Source organism: Macaca nemestrina, chromosome 4 (genome assembly GCF_043159975.1).
Source record: "Macaca nemestrina isolate mMacNem1 chromosome 4, mMacNem.hap1, whole genome shotgun sequence".
NCBI classification, from domain to species: Eukaryota; Metazoa; Chordata; class Mammalia; order Primates; family Cercopithecidae; genus Macaca; species Macaca nemestrina.
Window position 1 is genome coordinate 184,280,419 of NC_092128.1, and position 20,544 is coordinate 184,300,962.

Here is a 20,544-nt window from a genome sequence, read left to right on the forward strand (position 1 = left end):
CTTCTGAAGGAGGTGGGGACAGCCTGAGGTATGCTCAGCAAATCAGAGCTGAAAGCAGGCTTCCCAAGGCCACTCTAGGCCTGAAATGGCACTTGACCATGTTGACCAGACAGAGCTGTGAATGAATGTACCTTCAAGTGACAATGACGTGCAAAGGTCCACTCCCCTGATTGGCTCTGTCATCTTGAACCATTTGCTTTTTCTTTTTTAGATAACATGTTTTATTGAAGTGTAATTTATATGCAGTAAAATACACAAATCCTTGATGTATATAGCTCTATAACTTTTTAATATAGGATTCTTGAATATTCACCAAGACAAAGACAACTTTCCGTTGCTCCAGAAAGTTTCCCTTGCTCCACCTTACTCAACACCACTCTGCCCCTGCACTCAGGGGAAACCACTGTTCTGACTTCTGTCACCACAGATGAATTTGATCCATTCTTCAACCTCGTTATACAGTATGTATGCATGTCACATTTGAGAGTCATCATGTTGTTGCCCTTGTCAGTGGGGCATGGTTTTTTGTTTGTTTGCTAAGTTGTACTCCACATGAATAGACCAAAATTTGTTCCTCCATTTTCCTGTAGATGGAATGTTGGGTTGTATATGGTTTGCTGCTATAATCATATGTAGATACTGTGGACAGAGGGTATGCATTTTTTTCTCTAGGATCTAACTGCCATAGCTGAATTGCATCCACCCCCACCAAAACAAAAATGAAAACATTCATAAGTTGAAGCCCTAATCTTCCAATTAGATCGCTTTGGGGTGGTTGGAGATAGGGCCTTTGGGAGGTAATTAGGCTCAGATGAGGTCATGAGCGTGGGCCCTCATAATAGGATTAGTGCCCTTCTAAGAAGAAACACCAAAGCCCTCACTTCCTCTCTGTTTCTTCGCCATGTGAGGACACAGTGAGAAGACAGTGAGAAGTCTGCAAGCCAGGGAAAGACACTCACCAGGAGCTGAATCAGCCAGTACCTTGACCTTAGACTTTCCAGCCTCCAGAACTGTGAGAAATAAATGTCTGCTGTGAAGTCCCCAGTGTATGGTGTTCATTACAGCAAACAGACTAAGTCTTGCCTAAGGAGACTAAGACACATGGCAGGTGCCTTGGTGTTATATATAACAAATATTTGTTAATTTGATTTTATTTGATCTGTGTCTATTTCAAAGGCAATGTCAACATCAAATGACAGTCTAGAGGGAAAAATGTACAATGAAAATATTTTTAAAAACAGTACTCCTTGTTATTGATGATGTTTTATTTTAAAAGGAAATATGCAATTTAAGTAATTTAAGGAAATGTGATGCACAACGGTCCACTGGGCAAAGGACTTAAGTGGACATTTCTCCAAAGATGATGTACAAATAGCCAACAAAAGTGTGAAAAGATACTCAACACTGCTAGCCATTAGGACAATGCAAACCAAAACCACAATGAGATATCACTTTATACCCATTAGGAAGGCTATTATTAAGGAAAAAAAAATGAGAAAACAACGTGCGTTGGTGAAGATATAGAGAAATTTGATCCCCTGTGCACTGTGCGTGGGACTGTAAAATTGTGCAGCTATGGAAAACAGTATGGTGGTTCCTGAAAAAAATTAAGAATAGAATTGCCATATGATCCAGCAATTCCACTTCTGAGTATGTATCCAAAAGAATTGAAAGCAGGATCCAGAAGAGATATTTGCACACCCGTGTTCATAGCAGTATTATTCACAGTAGTTAAGAGTTAGAAGAAACCCAAGTGTCCATGGAGGGATGAATGAATAAACAAAACGTGGTACCTACGTACAATGGAATTTTATTCAGTCTTGAAAAGAAATTTTAACACATGCTATATAGCATGGATGAACTTTGAGGACATGATGCTAAGTGAAATAAACCAGTCAAAAAAGACAAATACTGTATGATTCCGCTTATATGAAGTATCTAGAGTACTCAAATTCATCGAAAAAGTGGAATGGTGGTTTCCAGGGACTGGGGCAGGGGTAAATGGTGAGTTGTGCAATGGGTACAGAATTTTAGTTTTGCAAGATGAAAAACTTCTGGAGATCAGTAATGTGAATTTATTTAACTCTATTGAACTTTACGCTTCAAGATGGCATTTTAAAACCACATTTTTTAAAAAATTGAAAACAAACCCAGAGATAAAAGCCTTACCTCTGAAATCAGGTGAGCTAACGATGGAGGTAAGATTGGTGGTCAGTTCATATGTTTAAGGGAATTGTTCGAACTAGCTGGAGAGTGGCTTCTTAGTATTCTTGCAAAGCACATCCGAGTGGCATCCAGACTCAAATGGGCCATGCTCAGGCCCAATGCTGGCATGATTCTTGAGTCATTAGGAAGGATTCCTTACTATGGAGACCCCTGTCTTCTGGTCCCTCTGGTTTGCAGGTGGGGATGAACTGGAGGAATAAAGCCACATTGTCCACAGGACATGTGTCCCTAGAACTTCCCAGGAACAAAGACAATGGTGGAGGGAGACTCAGGGCCAAGCCTGCCAGGGTGACCCACAGGGTGGATGATGTCCCTGGGAAGGCAGGGCACCTTGGGCTTCTTGAGAGAGGAGAGGCAGGAGCAGAGTAGAATACCAAGAACCAGCCGGACCCTGGGGTGGGGACTGGGTCTCTCGCAGACTTTGCTTCCATGGAGCTCTCTTCTGTAAAAGTGACCAACTGGGCTCAGAGTTTTAACTTGCCCTTGGTAGCCTGAGGCCACTGTGACTGTCATGGGCCAGAAGTGCTATAAAAACCTGATGAATGTTTGGATTGAAAGTGTACCCATGGATGGGGAGAGAGGAGCTATTCCTGTTCGGGGATCCTGATGTCTTCACACACCTGTCTGACCCCCACTCCTGAAGCTCCTTGGTCATCATATCATATAAAGGAGGACTTGCAGACCTGTGCTATGGCCAGAGGGGCTGGGCATGGCCCTTGCTTCACTTTCGCAGAATGAATTCATCATCCTGGCAGTAAGAGAAAAGAGGTGGGGCGCCTGCTGGGCTGGGCTGGGCTAGGCTGCGACTGTTCTGGAGGAAGGGAAGAAGACCAATGGCCTCAGACGGTGGACATGGACTGCGAACTAGGCTGGGCCTCTGCTTTGTCGTTTGGGTCATGCTTTCCTTTCCTCTTGGGAGACATTAAATGGGAGCCTAGAGGGCGGAAGCATCAAGTGGCGCCGTTTCCTCCCTTCAGAGCCAACCCTGCTGGGCTTCTTGGGTCAGATCATCCCTGGCCCGGGGTCAGCCCGGCGGGGAAAGCAGCCCCCCTCCGCCGAAAGCAGCCCCCCTCCGCCGGCGACCTCAGAGCTCTCGGGCACAGCCCCGCGCACCTGCCCCTCCCACGCCCGCCCCGCGCGCCTGCCGGGTCCGCACCTGCACCTGCCATTTGCCCACGCCCGCCCCGTGCGCCTGCCGGGTCCGCATCTGCACCTGCTATTTGCCCGACTGGCCGCGCACCCAGCTGGCCCGCCCCTGCCCGACACGACCGCTGCCCGCCCCTTGCCTTCCTGACCCGGGGCTCCGGTGGCTGCTGTCGTCTGGGAGCTGCCGCCAGGGCCAGGAGTGGAGCGGCACCTGGAAGATGCGCCCGTTGGTCAGCGGTGAGTGCGCCCCCGCCTCGGGGCAGGGCTAGGGGCGGGAAGGAGGACACCGAGGGGAGGGTCGCTTCCTGGCCCTGCCTGGGACCCTCCAAACTGAGCAAAAGGGTGAGAGCTGGCGCTTGGCGCCGAGGTTAGTCTTAGACCTGGGATCAGGAACGTGGGAAGCGATTCCAGAGAGGGCGAATCGCTGGTTTCTAGCAGGGTTCCCAGACCTTGTTTCTCGCGCTCGCCCGGCCTATTCCTGCCGCCCCAGCCGGGGTGCATGGGGTAGGAGAGGAACCTGGAATGTAACATTGTAACATTTTACTTGGAAAGTAGGTTGGAGGGGAGCCCAGGCACAGCCCCGCACCCCTCCTGGGCTCCCCACGCTTCTCCTTCCTGGAGAGGGTACATGCCTGCCCGCGCCCGTGACCTCGCACGCCAGGTAGGGGCTGGCCTCTGCCAGTTGATAAGGCTGTTTTTTTCCCCCATTTTTCAAACGACTTGACACTGTAGACGATTTGGAAAAACAGGAAAAAGGAAAGGAGAAACCCATTATTTTGACCAGTCATCGCCGTTTCTTGCAGTCTGTCTTAGCTGTGCCTCAGTCCTCTGTCACTTTCCTGTCACAGGCCATCTCGGGTCCTGGTGTCCACTGCCCTGGCCTCAGTCACACATGCCCTTTCTAATTGGTTTTGCGGGTCTCCTCCTATAATCTGAAGAATGTGGATTCCTCCTGGAGCGACGCAGCCTGGCTGTGTGAAATGGAAGGTTCAGAAGTGGGAAGTTCTCTGGGCCTCTTCGGTAGATCACTTCCGGGTCTGGGATCTCAGGTCCTCTGTGGTGAGGGTGTTGGACTAAACCATCGCCATTCCTGCCGGCACCAGCATTCTGGTGGTGATCACACTCCAGCAAGTTCTAAATGCTGTCTTTTCTGCACCATTCCCAAATGTAGGAAAGCCGCATTTTCAGATTTTTGCTTTGTGTAAAATATTCATATTTTCCTTAAAAACTATGAATGACACTGTTTTTGATAACCTGTGTGGATTGTAGGAGAGGTATGTATCTCCTTCCTTAGGGCACCAACTTTCATTATAGCTATTCTGGAAGAGTGTTTTCCATTATTTCTGTATTGTATAATTATTATTTCCTGGTGACTTATGGACAATACTGAATATGATTACATTGCTTTCCCTCACTTTTGATTTTATGAACTAAAGATCAGGAGACATTCTTGGAGTGGGCGTTGTCCTGGACGCTTCTGTCCAGTGCTGGGTTTGCTCCAGGCAAACCAGGAGGGACGTTCCCAGGAGGGACATTCAGACTGAATGGAAGGAGCAAGTTGAGCCGCCACCATGCCTTCACCTGCAGGGCCTAGTAGTGGGTATCTTAATGCCTTGAAATGGGCATTGGCGTATGGACAGTCAAGGCGGGTTATGCTGCACACCTGCTGTGGTGTTTCAGAGTGGCCCTTCCTAGCACTTCTGCCAAAAAGCCCTCCTGCCCAGTGCCCAGGACAGTGATGACAGTGGACACTGAGGCCAGCAAAGCCTAGGATCCCAAAGACAGTGAGTCCCAAAATATGGACCATCCACCCTCAGCAATCCTGGCCTCTCAAGTACAAAAGGTGTAGGTGTGGCCTTCATGGTGAGGTGATCTGAATACATGTTGGCAAGGCAGCAGTGACAGCAGCTTCCCTGTCCTCATTCAGGTTGAAGGAAATCCCATCAATAGAAGTGGATCCTAGGGCCTGAGATTGCCCTTTTTAGGTGGCCCTTGGATTGGAGGGAGGGAGAGAGCCCTAAAATCCTCCTAGCTGTAACCTGGTGTCATATCCATTTGGTTTCAGGATTACTTTCTTTCTGGCACTTTTTAGATGTTTATTGTTTACAGACAGGGTCTTGCTCTGTAGCCCAGACTGAAGTGCAATGGAGTGATTATAGCTCACTGCAGCCTTGAACTCGTAGGTTCAAGTAATCCTCCTGCCTCAGCCTCCTGAGCAGCTGAGAGTACAGACACATGCCACCATGCCCAGCTAATTTTTTTAAACTTTTTGTAGAGATGGGGTCTTGCTATGTTGCCTAGGCTGGTCTTGAACTCCTGGCCTCAAGTTGAACTCCTGGGCTCCTCGGCTTTCCAAAATGCTGAGGTAACAGGTGTGAGCCACTGCCCCCAGTTTCTGGCTCTTAAGTGAAGCAGCCAGGGCGCTCCTGAGACCCCTGTGGATCTCAGAGTGGGGATTGGCTGGGACACGTGCACGTGCACCCACACACATTCACACAGAGGCAGACACACTAGAGGTGAGTCTCTTAGGAGAAAGTTCACTGGCTTTCCTCCTGTGCTAAGAACAGCCTTTGCTCTAACACTCATCCTGTCTGCTGCTCAGCAAGCACAGTGGAAGACATTTCCATGAGCCGATGATGACTTTATTACCTTATGGGGAAAGGCAGGATCCTGGTTACAAAATCACAGAAGTGTTCCTGGACTCTGTACTTCCTGCCCCGCCTCTGAAGCTGCTGGGTCTCCTCCCCTTGGGGCAGGCCCACCGGGGCTCCGGGAGTTGTCTTAGTGGAGGCCCTGGGCTCCCAAGCTTTCTTCTTCCCAAGTGTGTCCCAGCTTAGGGGCTGATTCTTCCCTGCTGCCCGGTGTCTGAGCCTCTGTCTTGACAGGCTGCCTTGGCTCCTGCCCATCCTGCTTTCACTCCCAGGACTGAGCTCTGATTGTTGGTGTTCAACCCACAGAGAGGCTGTGCCACAGCTCACCCGGTGCTATGTTGGGGCTGAATTGTGCCTCCCCGCACAACTCCCCAACCCCCTTTACATGTTGTCATCCTAATCCCTGCCCAGTATCTCAGAATGCGACTGGATCTGGAGATAGGGTTGTTAAAGAGGTATTTCAGGTATAAGGAGGTCATCAGGGTGAGCCCTGATCCAGTCTGATTGGTGACCTTATAAGGAGGAGATGAAGACACACACAGAGGCCCTGTGAGGACACAGGGAGAAGACACCATCCACAATCCAAGGAGAGAGGCTCAGAGGAACCTTGATCTTGGACTTCCAGCCTCCAGAATCTTGAGAAAATAAATTTCAATTTCAATTTTTTTTTTGTAAAAGATGATGTCTTGCTGTCACCCAGGCTGGAGTGCAATATTGCAGTTGTAGCTCCCTGCAACCTCAAAGTTCTGGGCTCAGGCAATCCTGCCTCAGCCTCCTGAGTAATTGGGACTACAGGTCTGCACCGCCACACCTGACTATTCTTTTAAAATTTTTCTGTAGACATGGGGTCTCATTATGTTGCCCAGGATGGTCTCAAACTCCTGAGATCAAGCCATCCCTCCACCTTGGCCTCCCAAAGTGCTGGGATTACAGGCATGAGCTATTGAGCCCAGCCTAAATGTCTATTGTTGAAGCCTCCCAGTTTGTGTTAGTTTGTTACAGCAGCCTGAGGAAATGATGCTGCCTGCCTGGATTTTGTCTGTCACGTCCTGGCTACTATGTCCTGCCCTCTCTCTCGTGGCTAGGATACTGCTGTGACTTTGTGCTAGACCTGAGCACAGGCTGCTGGTCCAGCTTACCACCCATCTTCTGATGATGGGCTGACCCCAGTGCCGGCGGCTGGATCTGCCTCCGGACTCTAGGTCATGGCTTCTCCCAGCCAGGTGCATGTTGTAATCTAGACTGTCCCCAGCCTAGAGGCCATTGGATGCGCCCCTCACCCAAAGCACAGATACTCTCTAGTCTTCCTGGGAGTCCTGAAAAGTGTCCCAGAAGAGAGCTCCCTGCCACACCAGGACCCGCCATGGGCTAGCTACCTACCCTTCTTCTTGTGAGGACACTTGGCTTATTTATTCTCCATTTTCTTCTCTGTCATGTCCACCTATTTGTTTTTGTTCAGCTGAGGCCATAGTTACCTCTTCCTTTGTGTAGCTGCTTGTTACACATTCAAAAGGTAGATAATGTTCCTTTTCAACCTGCTCCAAGCTAAACAGCAGCTTGTTGCTCAGGATCTCAGGTGTGGCGTGTTGTCTAGAAGAGCCTCTGAACATTGTCTGGTTAGCCAGTTTCCTTCTTCAAATACAACACTTGGATGAAATAGTCCAGCTGTGACCCACATGCACAGGATACAGGGGGCGGTCCTTGCCTTTGTCACAGCTGTTGTCATAGCCCACTCTGCACTCTGTGTTCATCCAACAGAATTTTCTGGAACATCAGTGACCCACACAGTGTCCCAGGCATGCTGCGTGGCCCTGGAGGGAGGCTTCTGTGGCATCTGTGTGGGCGCTGTGGCTGGGCTGCGTAGGGAAGAGCACCCTCTAGGCAGAGACCACTGTTGCAGAGGAGTGAGCCCGGGAGTGTAGCGCCCACAGGTGGCTGAGCACAGCCGTTGGCGCTGCTGCAGGAGAGGGACCTGCAAGCTCACACCTGTCTCATTTTGTTTTCTGTGTCTGGTTTAACTACTTTGAGATGCCCCTCCAGTCCTAGAAACTGCACTGATCACACTGCCTTGGGCCTCTCCCCAGAGGAAACCACCTATGCTTACTAGTCTAACAATCTTAGCAGTTTGGAAATTCAAAATTTAAAAATGGTGTTGAAGTATGCACTCGAAAAAGCAAAACAAAGCAAAACCTCAAGGCTAACCAGAAACATATCCTTCCATCCCCATAGCTCCCTCTGCCGAAGCGCTGGGCCTCCAAGCACAAGCACACGCTGCCTTGGTGCAATACAGCCAGTGCATGAGCTGGGGACAGCTGGGTTCCTGAGAAGGGAAGGACGATCCCTAGGTGCTGGAAGTCCAGCTGAGGTCCAGAGCTGCACCCTGGGTGGGTGGAGGGGTGGGGCCCATTGTTGGGTCCTTCAGACTTGACATTCCCTTCTCTTCCTTTCCTTTTTCCTCCTTTCCTCATTTCCCCTTCACTTACTTTCTTCTTTCCTCCCTGTCTCTCTCCCTTCTTCCTTCCTTCTCTTAATTCTTAGGACTGTACCTATTAGCACATACTTAAATGCATTAGGCACATACACCATAACCCATCCTACTCAGGGCCTGTGGTCATCCCTGCATGGTAGCAATCTGGGTAAGCGAACTGCTGAATGAGTTCTGATCTATGCTGTATTTAGGGAGCAAATTCTAAAAGCCTAGGCCATGGGTTGCCTATGAAAAGACAGAGAGCTGCCCCCCAGACCTCTGGTGGCCCAGGAGGAGATCAATGTCTTTTCCTTGGAAATTGTGCTGCTCACATCAAACAAGAGAAGTAAGATATTGTTGCCAATCAACCAGAAATATATCTCCAGGGACTTTCTGTCATTGGGAACCTTGACTGGCCCAGCAGGCACATCCGCGATGATAGAACAGGTTTGGGGACTTTTCCCCAGTGTTACGTGACCAGGCCTTGATCCAGCAGGAATCTGTTGCATGCTTGCTGGCGTCAGCTACTATTCCCAGTGCTGGTGATATGGAAATAAACCAAAGGGACAGAGCTTTACCCCTGAAGTTTCAGTGTAATTGCAGGAGCGTGCTCAAATCCAGTTGTATCTCACAGGGGGAATGAGCCACTTTTGTTTTTTCAGGTTCACGTTGGGCATGCTGGTTCACAAGGTGCTTGATTAGCTGTTTTGACATTAACATTCAAGGAAGCACTTAAGACCCAAACCAACAGCAAATACAACTTGCCCTTGAAAGCATTCCTGTCTTGTTTGTATTCTCTGACACTGTCTACTACGAAGGCCCTGACACCGCCTCCCACCTTGCCTATAGCTCAGTCCCCTGACACTGGGCCAGGATGAAAAGCCACAGAGGGATGGGGAGAGCCAAGGGCCGGGGCCACCACCAAGTCCTTCACAGCAGCTGCTTGGTATCCTCTCTGCAGGCCCGCTCAAGGTGGTGTTCCTGGTCCTTGCCTCCTTGTGTGCCTGGTATTCGGGATACCTACTCGCAGAGCTCATTCCAGATGCACCCCTGTCCAGTGCTGCCTATAGCATCCACAGCATCGGGGAGAGGCCTGTCCTCAAAGGTGAGTGCCGTGCTTGGGGCGGACGGCTGCCTTCATGGCTTGTGTGCAGAGGGAGGAGTGGTGGTTTCTGCCCCAGCTTGGGGCTTGGGGGGCCCTGATGGCTTTATATCAGGAAGGAGGAGGAGAGAAGTATTTTGCAGTTACTCATTTAGGTCCTACACCATTCTAAGGCATGTGCCGCTGCTGACCCCATGTGAGACTAGAACAGTGTGGCTTCTGGTTACCAGCACAAACCTGCAGCCTGACCTTGAACTGTGCTCTTTCAGCCCAGATCTTGGCTTCCTCCCATGGGAAGCACAGGAGGGTCCAGGTTCTGTGCTCCAGAATCATTTTAAGGTTTCTATCAGACTGAATAGCTGTTGGAAAGTCTTATGTAATGTCTTGGGAAGCAAAAGCGAATAATTGAGTAGATGTGAAAGAAAGGTCAGACATTGTATGTCGGTGAACAGAGGCCCTCAACCATCAGCCTAGGAAAGGCCCAGCTCTCTGTAGGGTTGCTGCTTTCTGTCCTTCCGCGCAATCCAGGTGGGTTTTTCTGAGAGCCTGCTGTGTGCTGGGCATGTCCGGGAGCTAAGGAGAGACAGAGGACAAGCACACGAGGTCCCTGTCCCTTTGGCACTGAGACCCCAGTGAGGGGAGGTGACAGCTTAACACATGAACAAATGTGATTTGAGCATTTGTTCAATCACATTTGGAGGATGGGCGGGGAAAGCCTCTGAGAAGGAGGTGAAAATTGAGAAGCCATCTCAGTGAAGCAAGGGAGTGGACTGTGCTTGGTTCTGAGGGCTGTGTGCCAGTTTGGTTGGAAGCATCGTGGCTTAGTCCACGCAGGTTACTGTAAGAGAATACCATAGACTGGGGACTTTATAAACAACACATTTATTTCTCACAGTGTTGGAGGCTGGGAAGTTCAAGATCAAGGTACCTGCAGGTTTCCTCTTGTCTGGGGGGTACCTGCATTCTGCTTCTAAGACGGCTCTTTTTGCCAAACGAGGTCTCTGAGGCCCCTCTCATAAGGGCACTACTCCCATTCCTGAAGGCTTCACCTGCCAAAGGCCCCACCTCCTAACGCCAGCACACTGGGGGTTAGGTTCCAACATATGAATTTTGGGGGGACCTATTCAGTCCATAGCACATAAATTGCAAATTGGGGGCCCAGAGACAGACCTGAGACAAGATTTGTCTAAAAGCAAAACAAATGAAATATGGACAAATATTTTAAAATCAAGAGATTTCCCATAAAACTCCATGTTTATAGCATCTCTTGAAACAGTAGAAGCTCTTGTACCCCAGGCCCTCATTCCTGCAAGGCCACAATCAGCCACAGATGGGCAGGCTGTGGTTACACAAGGGCCAGATTCTGGCCAGGACCAAAGGCATTCATCCAGTGGCCCAGGTGTAAAGTCACAGGAACAGGGAAGGAACAAGGAAAATGAGGTCCTTGTGCTTTATACATAAAAAGAGTACCTACAAGTAGCGCTGATTACTATGTTCTTTGCCCTGGTTTCAATCTTATTTTACAATACACATTCTGGGAAAGACTGAATTATTGCCAAAGGAAATGCCTACTGTCAAAGTCCATTTATTTATTAATTCAGCAGGTATACTTAGTAACAGCCTCCCTCTCTGGGCCATGGTCTGAGTGCACGTGTTTTAAGGTTCATCCTTTACTTCTAAGAACCTCAGAGTCTACTAGAGAAGAACTAATTAGCCAAATCATAATGTTAGCTGTTGGGAAGGGGTGAAATTTCAAAGGATTTATTAAAAATTATGTTGGAAAACTGTGGAACACTCTGATAGTAGACTGCTCCCTTTTCAAAATTTCACTGCAAATAGATATGCTGGTATATTTTTAATACAAAAATAAAGTATAAAAATCAATTTGCACAAATATAAAAAACTGGGTAATGGTAAAATACTTCTGTAAAAACCATTTCTTTTCAGATTAATTACCTTTTATGACCAAAAAAAAAGGAGAAAAAATAACTTCATAGGAATTGACTATGACTGGGTGTTTTTATTTTTCAAAAGATTTTTGCCTTGAACTTGCCTGTCATCACACTTCCTTATTACATCTAGGCTATGGGTGAAGGATATGTGTGTCGAGGACATGGAAGACGCCCTCAAAGGGATTACTTTCTCTTTCAGTAATTTTTTACATATCATTCATTCATTCATTTTTATTTTAATAGCTTTAGGGGTACCAGTGGTTTTTGGTTACATGGATGAATTGTATACGTGAAGGCTATGATTTTAGTGTACCCATTACTGAGTGGTATATGTCATACCCAATATGTAGTTTGTTATCCCTCACCCCCCTCTTACCCCCATTTCTGAGTCTCTAGTGTCCCTGATATCATTCTTATGCCTTTGCATGCCTGTGGCTTGGCTCCCACTTACAAGTAAGAACATGCAATATCTAGCTTTCCACTCCTGAATTACTTCACTTAGAATAATGGCCTCCAGTTCCATCCAAGTTGCTGCAAAAGACATTATTTTGTTCTTTTTTTATAGCTGAGTGGTATTCCATGGCGTATATATATCACATCTACTCTTCAGTTGATAAGCACTTAGATTGGTTCCATATGTTTGCAATTGTGAATTGTGCTGCAGTAAACATACACGTGCATTTTTACACACAATTTAAAGTTTGTCCAGACAGTGGTGCCTCTGAAACCAGTCTTTTTAGAAAGGCTCATTAACGGGGTGGGCCAGGGACGTCCCCACCTTCTTCTTATGACTGAAGGAGGGCTGAGCTCCCAAAGGTGGTGGGAGAGGGGTGGCAAGTGGCCGTGATGTTCATGTCCTGGCTCCTGTGACTTGAAAGCTCCACTTTGGAGGGATATGGGACTGCTTGGGGCCTGCTGGGCTCAGCGTTTTGGGGCTAACCCTGCTGAGAGATCCAGGTGGGGAATGCTGCTTTGCAGCAAGGCTTATTTGGTGTTGGCAGCACCGGCATGGCTGGTGCGATGCTTTCAAGGAACAGCCTCACCCAAAACACAGGTGCCTTCCTGTCCACATGCTGCATGTACAGCCTCTTAGGGCTGCTCCCTCAAGCTCCTTCTAGGTTGGTGTTGCTGAATTGTTAGGAAAGATGGTGTTTCCCCAGCTTCAGAGCAACTTCAAGGATTAAGGCTCAGGTCCTGGTATCAGTGCAGGTTCTGGGATTTCTCAGTTATACTTTGCTCATGCACGGCACTGTCCTGCAGGATGTTCATCTTAGATGTCCACAGGTGCCCCCATGCATTTACCTAGCGACCAACATGCTGCATCCGAATCTGAAGCACAGGAACAGACACATTCAGACTTGAGATTGGTACTGGGTACTGAGAGAAGCCACCGAGAAGCTAGAAAACGAAGAACTCAACACAGTTGCTAGAAATGGATGGAAACTAGGAATCCAGGAGCACATGGATGATTATCCATCCTTGAAAGGACTCATGGAGTTCCTCCAACACAGATGAGGACCCTGTGTTCCTTGAGCCTATGGTCTGGTGGAAGACACTGGTGTTCCTTAACTAGAGCAAGGCCTGGTGGCTCTGCACTGGGCTCACTACCAAGGCAGAGAGGTGCTTTGGGCTGGGCTGATAGGACCTACAAGCTAAGTGGGAAGGAGAAGCCGTGCAGGAGGAGAGTGACCCTGGGAGGAGGGCTCCTGGGATCTGAGTGACTTCCATGTGTGGCCATCAGCATGTTAAAGACCGTAGGGCAATGAAGGATGGTGCATTCATTTATTGCCTTTAAAGATTGGGTGTTCAGCCTTATGGTTAGGTTGGGCCGGGGCTTGGTCTATAAACCAGAAGCATCAAGGGAACTGCCTTTCCTGCGTGTTTGCAAAGCACAGACCTTGCTGTTCTGGTCAGGAGCTCTTTCCAGCCAGGCTAGGTCTGGGCAAGCCAGAGAGGCATTCTCGAGTCACACAAGTGTAGGGCTCAGCACCTATACTTAATTTAAATTCCTTTAATCCTGTCTTCCTTTAACATTTTGATATCTGTTCATCGTGGGTTATTTTGCATTCATGTTGTTGTTTTTTTTTTTTTTTTGAGACGGAGTCTCGCTCTGTCACCCAGGCTGGAGTGCAGTGGCCGGATCTCAGCTCACTGCAAGCTCCGCCTCCCGGGTTCACGCCATTCTCCTGGCTCAGCCTCCCGAGTAGCTGGGACTATAGGCGCCCGCCACCTCGCCCGGCTAGTTTTTTGTATTTTTTAGTAGAGACGAGGTTTCACCGTGTTAGCCAGGATGGTCTCGATCTCCTGACCTCGTGATCCGCCCGTCTCGGCCTCCCAAAGTGCTGGGATTACAGGCGTGAGCCACCGCGTCATGTTGTTTTTTTAACAATTATTGCATTCAACTGTTACTTATTTTGATTCTTGAGCTTTTGGGTACCCCCTTAAGCTTCACACCTGAAGCCAGCACCTCACTGGCCTCACCCCAGTTCCAGCTACTCCTGTCTCTCTCTCAGACATGTTGTCACTACAAGTGCATGTGGAAGAAGGCTAGAAGCGTCTCAGTGCAATGCTACCTTAGATTGGAAAAAAGGTGCTCTGCTGACCAAGGCAGAGAGGTGCCTGTGGATGGTGATTTTGTACAGGAGTGCTAAGCAGGCATTGCAGGGGTTCGCACCACTGAACCCATTTGTAGATGTAATGGCCACCCGTTTAGGTGAATGTGAGCAGATACAAAGGAATAAAGACGGCCCAGCCTGCCCCAGGCTTGCTGTGTAAGTGGTGTGGGGAGAGCAGGGGAGGGTCATCTCTCAGGCTGATGGGAAGGCTGCTGCTGAGCTTCGACACCCTGTCATCTCTCGAGTGTCAGTTAGCACCTTAATCCAAGCATTGCTGTTCGAGGGGACTGCCCAGCGAGGCTGTGGCAGAAACGAGACACACTTGGCAGAGAATGAGAACACGGAAGGATGGCTAACACCGCCTTTCCATGTCTGAATGGGCATCACTGCAGAACGGAATGAACCGTGTTTTCCTCCTTGTTCTAAGAAGACAGCGCTGAGCCCACCAGCTTCCACAGCTAGCTAGAGGACGAAGCTGCAGGGCACAGATTGGGAGCCAGAATTTTTAGTAATTAGGATTTTGAAGAGCAGATCCAGCTGCCCAGGAAACTTGGGAGCTCGAAGTCACCCCTTGCCCACCCCTCATCCTATGCCCAGAGTTCCAAGGAAAGTGACCCTGAGGTGCTTCTCAATACCACATTTGAGTCTTTTTTCTCAAAATCGATCTTTTAATTATAGTATGCTATGTGGGCATCAACACAGTGATGCACAGGAGGTTCTTAGACATATGCAGCACGAAGCATGCCATACACATCTGTGGGCAAATCCAAGTTTTCTGATTTGGATCCTATTAGGACATAACCAAGGAGTCTTCTGTGTTAGGAAATTCTGAACTGTAACTTCTTGTATCTCAAAGAATAATAAAATATATGCATTTACAGTGCTTTATAAATCTAAAAGCAAGAAAGCATATAATCTTTGTCCCAAACTACCTTTTATAAATTTCACCTCTGGAGATTAGGTAGACACAGTGTCTGAGAAGAAATGTCTGGAATCAGGACCCTCTAACGGCTGCAGCACGGCACTAGTGCACAGCGAGACGGCTCGAGGGCAAACGATTCAGACCCTGAGAGGACTGACCTACTACACGCCACTTTCTGTCCTTCCTCTCACCCTCAAACCTTGGTCATTCAGTCTGTCAGCACCAGTGTTCTGGAACTGCTTTCCAGACTACCACATCGCCAAACCCAGAGCTGCTAGAACTGGGGGGGACTCAGATGCTGGCAGCCCCAGCTTTCCCACCTCCTTTTCCCCATATTATCCTCAGGGTGGCATCTTTGTGCTGTTCCTGCCCAGGCCCCCACGGGCTGTTGCTGCTGCTACTCCTTCCCCGCCTCCCCTTCTCTCCTCCTCTTCTTAGATCTCCCCTCATCTCCCTCCTCCTCCTCTTCTTTGTCCTCTTCCTCATCCTCCTTTCCCTTTTTCTCCTCCCCATCCTCCTCCCTCTATCCTCCTCCCCCTCTTCCCCCTTCTTCCCCTTTTCCTCCTCTTGCCCCTCTTTCTCCTCCTCCTCTCCCTTCCTCCCTTCTCTTCCTCTTGTTATTTCTCTCCTCCTCCCTCATATCCCCACCTTCTTTCCTTCTCTCCCCGCTCCTCCTCCTCTTCTCTTCTACCTCATCCTCCATCCCCTCCCCGCCTCCATCGTCCTCCTTCTCCTGTCCCTCCTCCTCCTCCTCTTCCAGCTTGCCTGCTCAGGCTGGCCAAACTCCAGCCACTGCATCATGTTTTCTTCATACCCAGGGCCCAGAAGACCCAGTAACCAACTCCTTCCTGCCCTCAGTTTCCTGATCTGTGTAGCCTAAGGTGGTGAGATTTTATTTTTTATTTATTTACATTTTTTATTGAGACAGTGATATGGTTTGACTGTGTTCCCACCCAAATCTCGTTTTGAATTGTAGTTCTCATAATCTGCACGTTTCATGGGAGGGACCCAGTGGGAAGTAATTGAATCATGGGGGCAGTTACCCCCATGCTGCTGTTCTCATGATAGTGAGTGAGTTCTCACAAGATTTAATGGTTTCGTAAGGGGCTCCCCCTTTGCTCAATTCTCATTCTTCTCCTTGCTGCCACCATGTGAAGAGGGACATGTTTCCTTCCTCTTCCACCATGATTGTAAGTTTCCTGAGGCCTCCCCAGCCCTGGACAACTGCTAGTCAATTAAACTTCATTCCTTTATAAATTACCCAGTCTTGGGTATTTCTTCATAGCAGCATGAGAATGAACTGATACAGACTCGGTCTTGCTCTGTTGCCCAGGCTGGAGTGCACTGACAGGATCATGGCTCACTGCAGCTGGCTGGAGAGATTTTAAACAGCTCCATCCCCGAACTGCCTACCAAAAACAAAGGAGTCCCTCAATAAGTATACGTTGACTGAGTGGCTTCATTAGTTAAGGAAGGGGCTTTGCAATACAGTGACCCTGTTTTAAGGATAGGAACAGTGAGATTCAGTCCATGCAACTGGTTCTTGGAGTGGCACTGCTGGTCCCTGCTCACTTTCATTCATATTGGAGCTCCCAGCCACCTGTTCTAGAACTGGCATTGATGTTGAGCTCATTGACCTTTGGGTTCTAGAATCCAGCTTTCTGGCAAGCTGGAGACATTTGTTGTCATTCCCATGATGCCCTTGGCCTCCATCATTCCCCAGAGATGAAGGATCAAGAGTCCTCGGGCCCATGTAGGAGCTCATTTGATGCCAAGGTACCCCCACCTGAAAAATAAGAACTTGCAGACTTTCTTTTCAACAGCAAGGACCAGGAGAGAGCTCCTGGTATCCACTTGTTGCTCTGAGCACCTTTATTGTATCACTGGACAATCACTGTAGCCCTGAACATCAGTGCTTGCCTCCTGAGGAAACTGAGGCACCGAGCACTTCACCAGCTTCATGGCCAAGATTACAGGGCGTGAGACCCCTGAGTCTCGAGGCCTTACTGCCATGCCGCAGCTGTAGCGTCTCGCCCCTGGCGGCTTTCAGGCTTTCCTTTATCCGTGTGCACCCTGCTTTGTCCACCTGCTTACCTATCCTTTCCTAAGTGCAGCTGCAGAGGGCCTTTGGTTCTGGTCTTGGACCCCATCCTCCTTAACCTTGCAGGTCTGCACTCTCCTTGTGTTCATGCCATGGAGATTGCCTCCCCGTCATTTCTACATAGGCTGAATCTGAGCTCATCAGTGTGTCTCGCTGAATTTCCTTTCTAGACACGGCCTCTTCCACTCCTCATGTGATCCCTGTGGTTGCTGGAAATCTGTTTGAGCACCAGCTGCTCCTGCTAGGGCCTCTCTCGGTGTTTCTTTAGTCCTTTTATTACTGGGAAGATTGAGGCTCACACTGGGTTCATCTGCGGTGTGAAAGACTGCTCACCCAGCAAGGCACAGAACCCTGGCTCTTACCTGGCTCCTTCTCATCCTGTGAAGCCCAGTTGCCTGGATCGCCCTCCTCCCTTCCTCCCCATATCTCTGTCTCTACCCCACCCCCCTACCCCCACCCCTCATTTTCCTCTTAACCACTGAACCAAGGATCAAGTTAAAGTTTTTATCACTCTGTGCAGGGCCTCCTTGGTTTTATATACTGATTCCCTTTTATTCCCACTTCTGTCTCCAGTTCCCCACACCCCTGAGGTGTTTAGGGATGCCTTTTTGTTTGAATATCTAACTGCAGAATGGGCCACTGTGTTTGGCGGGCATGTCCTTCAGTGTCATTTTGTAGACCCCATTCTAGTTCTCCTTTGTCCTTCAGGACCAAGCCTTGAGGGCGCATCTTCATGGAGGTCTCTCGGAGGGCCATGCTCCACACCATCCCGCCTAGGCCCATTTCCCACTCTGTGCACTTGAGGTCAGGCCCGGACTGGCCTCCAGCTCCTCACCTCCTTGCTGTTCTGCTGCAAGGATAGACTTGGGTGAAATTTCCTTTGGGATATATCTACCTAGGAGTGGAACTATTTGGCCATAGGGAAGCTGGAGACATTATGCCTATGATGCCCTTAATTTGACTGAGCCAAGCTAGAGGCCTTCTTCTAACATGTGGTTCATGGGGCTCCCTCCTCCCCATATTCACCTGCAGGCTTCAGGGACCAGCTTCCTGAGTTGGCCCATCCTGAGAGGTGCTCCGGGGACCTCACTGCACCAACAGGCAGCTCTCAGGTTACTAATGAGTTTATGAACACCAAGTTGAGCCTGAGGCTGCTATTTCTTTCTGACAGACAGGAGGAGGAATGAGAAACAGCTTAGGAGAAAAACCCGAGCTCACTAGAACCCCAGTGGGTGCACACCGAATGCAGAGTGCTGATGCCGGAGGGCCCATGCAAGAGGGTGCTGAGCTCTGCCCATGGCAGCCAGAGCCAAGGGCTGCTCCCGGCAGGCTATGACCGCGCAGCACGTTTATGAAGCCTTTGTCCCCGTCGCCCCATTCTGTAAATCACAAATTCCCACTTCGCTGGCTTTTCTATTGGGCTGTTCTCTTTTCCTACTTGATTTGCAGGGAGTTTCTTATCTATATTGAGCGATTAGATTAATGCCTACTTTGTACATAGCGCATATCATCATCTGAAAAGACCTTCTTTGGCCAAGTGTCATGGCTCACGCCTGTCATCCCAGCACTTTGGGAGGCCAAGGTGGGTGGATCACTTGAGGTCAGTTGTTCAACACCAGCCTGGCCAACATGGTGAAACTCTGTCTCTACTAAAAATACAAAAATTAACCAGGCATGGTGGTGGGCATCTGTAGTCCCAGCTGCTTGGGAGGCTGAGGCAGGAGAATCACTTGAACCCAGGAGGTGGAGGTTGCAGTGAGCTGAGATGGCACCACTGTACTCCAGCCTGGGTGACAAAGTGAGACTGTCTCAAAAAAAAAAAAAAAAAAAATATATATATATATATATATATATTCTTTGACTTTACTTTCTGCCTCTTCTATTTGTGTGTGAGCTATTCTATTCATGCTATACCTGTAGAATCTAGGCCAGTTTCTGGTGTTTAATAAATGTTTGTGAGTGAGTAAAGGAGTGAATCTAGTTTAGAGCCATGTGTAGCCCACACACAGCTCACAGCCCCAGGCTGTACAGGTGAGCTTCAGGGGAGAGTCACTAGAAACAGCACCCTGTTGACTTTGTCTTGCATGTAGTCAGATCTTAGGGAGGGCCATCATTTTCTCAGAAAGTCTTGTAAAACAGAACTAAACCAAACACATCAGCTGTATTCAGTCACCTCCCTAGACTCTCAACCAAAACAAAATGAACTGACAACTCTTAAATGGCCATAGTTGAGGTAACACTGAAATTCAAGTCATGAAAACTAACATGTAATGCTAATCTTGCCACTAACTTGCTGTTAACATCTTGGAGTTGTTCCTTATCTGTCAGTGAGGGAGCATAGCAGATGCCACCTATACGTATACTAAGGCTCATTCCAGTCTTGAGATGACATCTACCTCCAATGGTGCCACGTCCTCTGAAATATCGCTGTCCTTAGTAAAACCCAGGATTACCCCGGAAGCACATTGTGTAGGATTCACTGCAGTGCCCTCTGGCTAAAGTCATATAGGAGCAATGCTACTCTCACTTGGTGGCAAAGGCTTAAGGCTTAATAAAGGTGACACAGTGCTGGGAATGGCCACCAACCCGGGGCGGGGGGAGTTCAGCAACTTTTGACAGTGGCTTCCCTTAGCCAAATGCACACCCAGCCATACTACCTTCACTGGACTCAGAAGCACCTAATAAATAATTAGCATTGATTAGCAGAGAAACAAACACTCTTTGATGGCTTCTGGTCTTTGGTTTTTGCAGACTGGACTTTTAATCTCCTATAGAACAATGAGGTAATTGAAATGGTCAAAATGCCATATGCAAACAGCCACCTCCTTTGTTTGCCTGGTCTATATTGACAGGATCTTATTTCATGACTCGATATTTCTAGTGACTTTGCATGGATCTCCTACCCTCTGGAATAATCTTCCTTGTTTATAGGAGTTAAAATGAGATCATTGTTCCCAAATCAGGAAGTATTTTTAAAAGACAGATTCCTGGACCCCACTCTGGGAAATTCAAAGCTCCCTAGGTCCAGGGTGGAAGCTAAGAACCTGTATTTATTTTAATGTTTTAAACTTGGCTTCATACAGAGCCAAATTTGATCGTCCTGGAACTAAGCAGTCGTTATAGTTTCTTTTAAATCTAAGGTTCTTTGTGATTTGTATCTGAATTTCATAAAACCTCCTCTCCACTCTTCCAAGTCCCAGTCTACACATTGCTGTGGTTACAGCACATCTGGGGAAAGCCACCAGGAGAGTCCAGAGGCAAGGCTGCACGAGCTCCATAGCTAGGTTCTCATTGCTGTCGCTACTTTCAGAGCCGGGTAAAGTAGCTATCGTATTATAAACCAGGAGTTGCCCATAAGGACG

At 48.5% G+C, this 20,544-nt stretch overlaps 1 protein-coding gene across 5 annotated transcripts in view; it reads left to right on the top strand.

Moving 5' to 3' along the window:
• Positions 1 to 20,544, top strand: part of LOC105472605 (FAM3 metabolism regulating signaling molecule B) — a 65,711-nt gene that overhangs the window by 8,864 nt on the left and 36,303 nt on the right. For 2 of the 5 annotated variants that reach the window (XM_071095742.1, XM_011725994.2), the window contains exon 2: positions 9,452 to 9,595. The exons of 1 other annotated variant lie outside the window; for it this stretch is intronic. In XM_071095742.1, the coding sequence (XP_070951843.1) occupies positions 9,452 to 9,595 (144 nt within the window). Of the gene's footprint in view, positions 1 to 3,164; positions 3,610 to 9,451; positions 9,596 to 16,771; positions 16,835 to 20,544 lie in introns of those variants that run through there. 2 more of the 5 variants (XM_071095743.1, XM_011725999.3) reach the window with 2 other exon arrangements.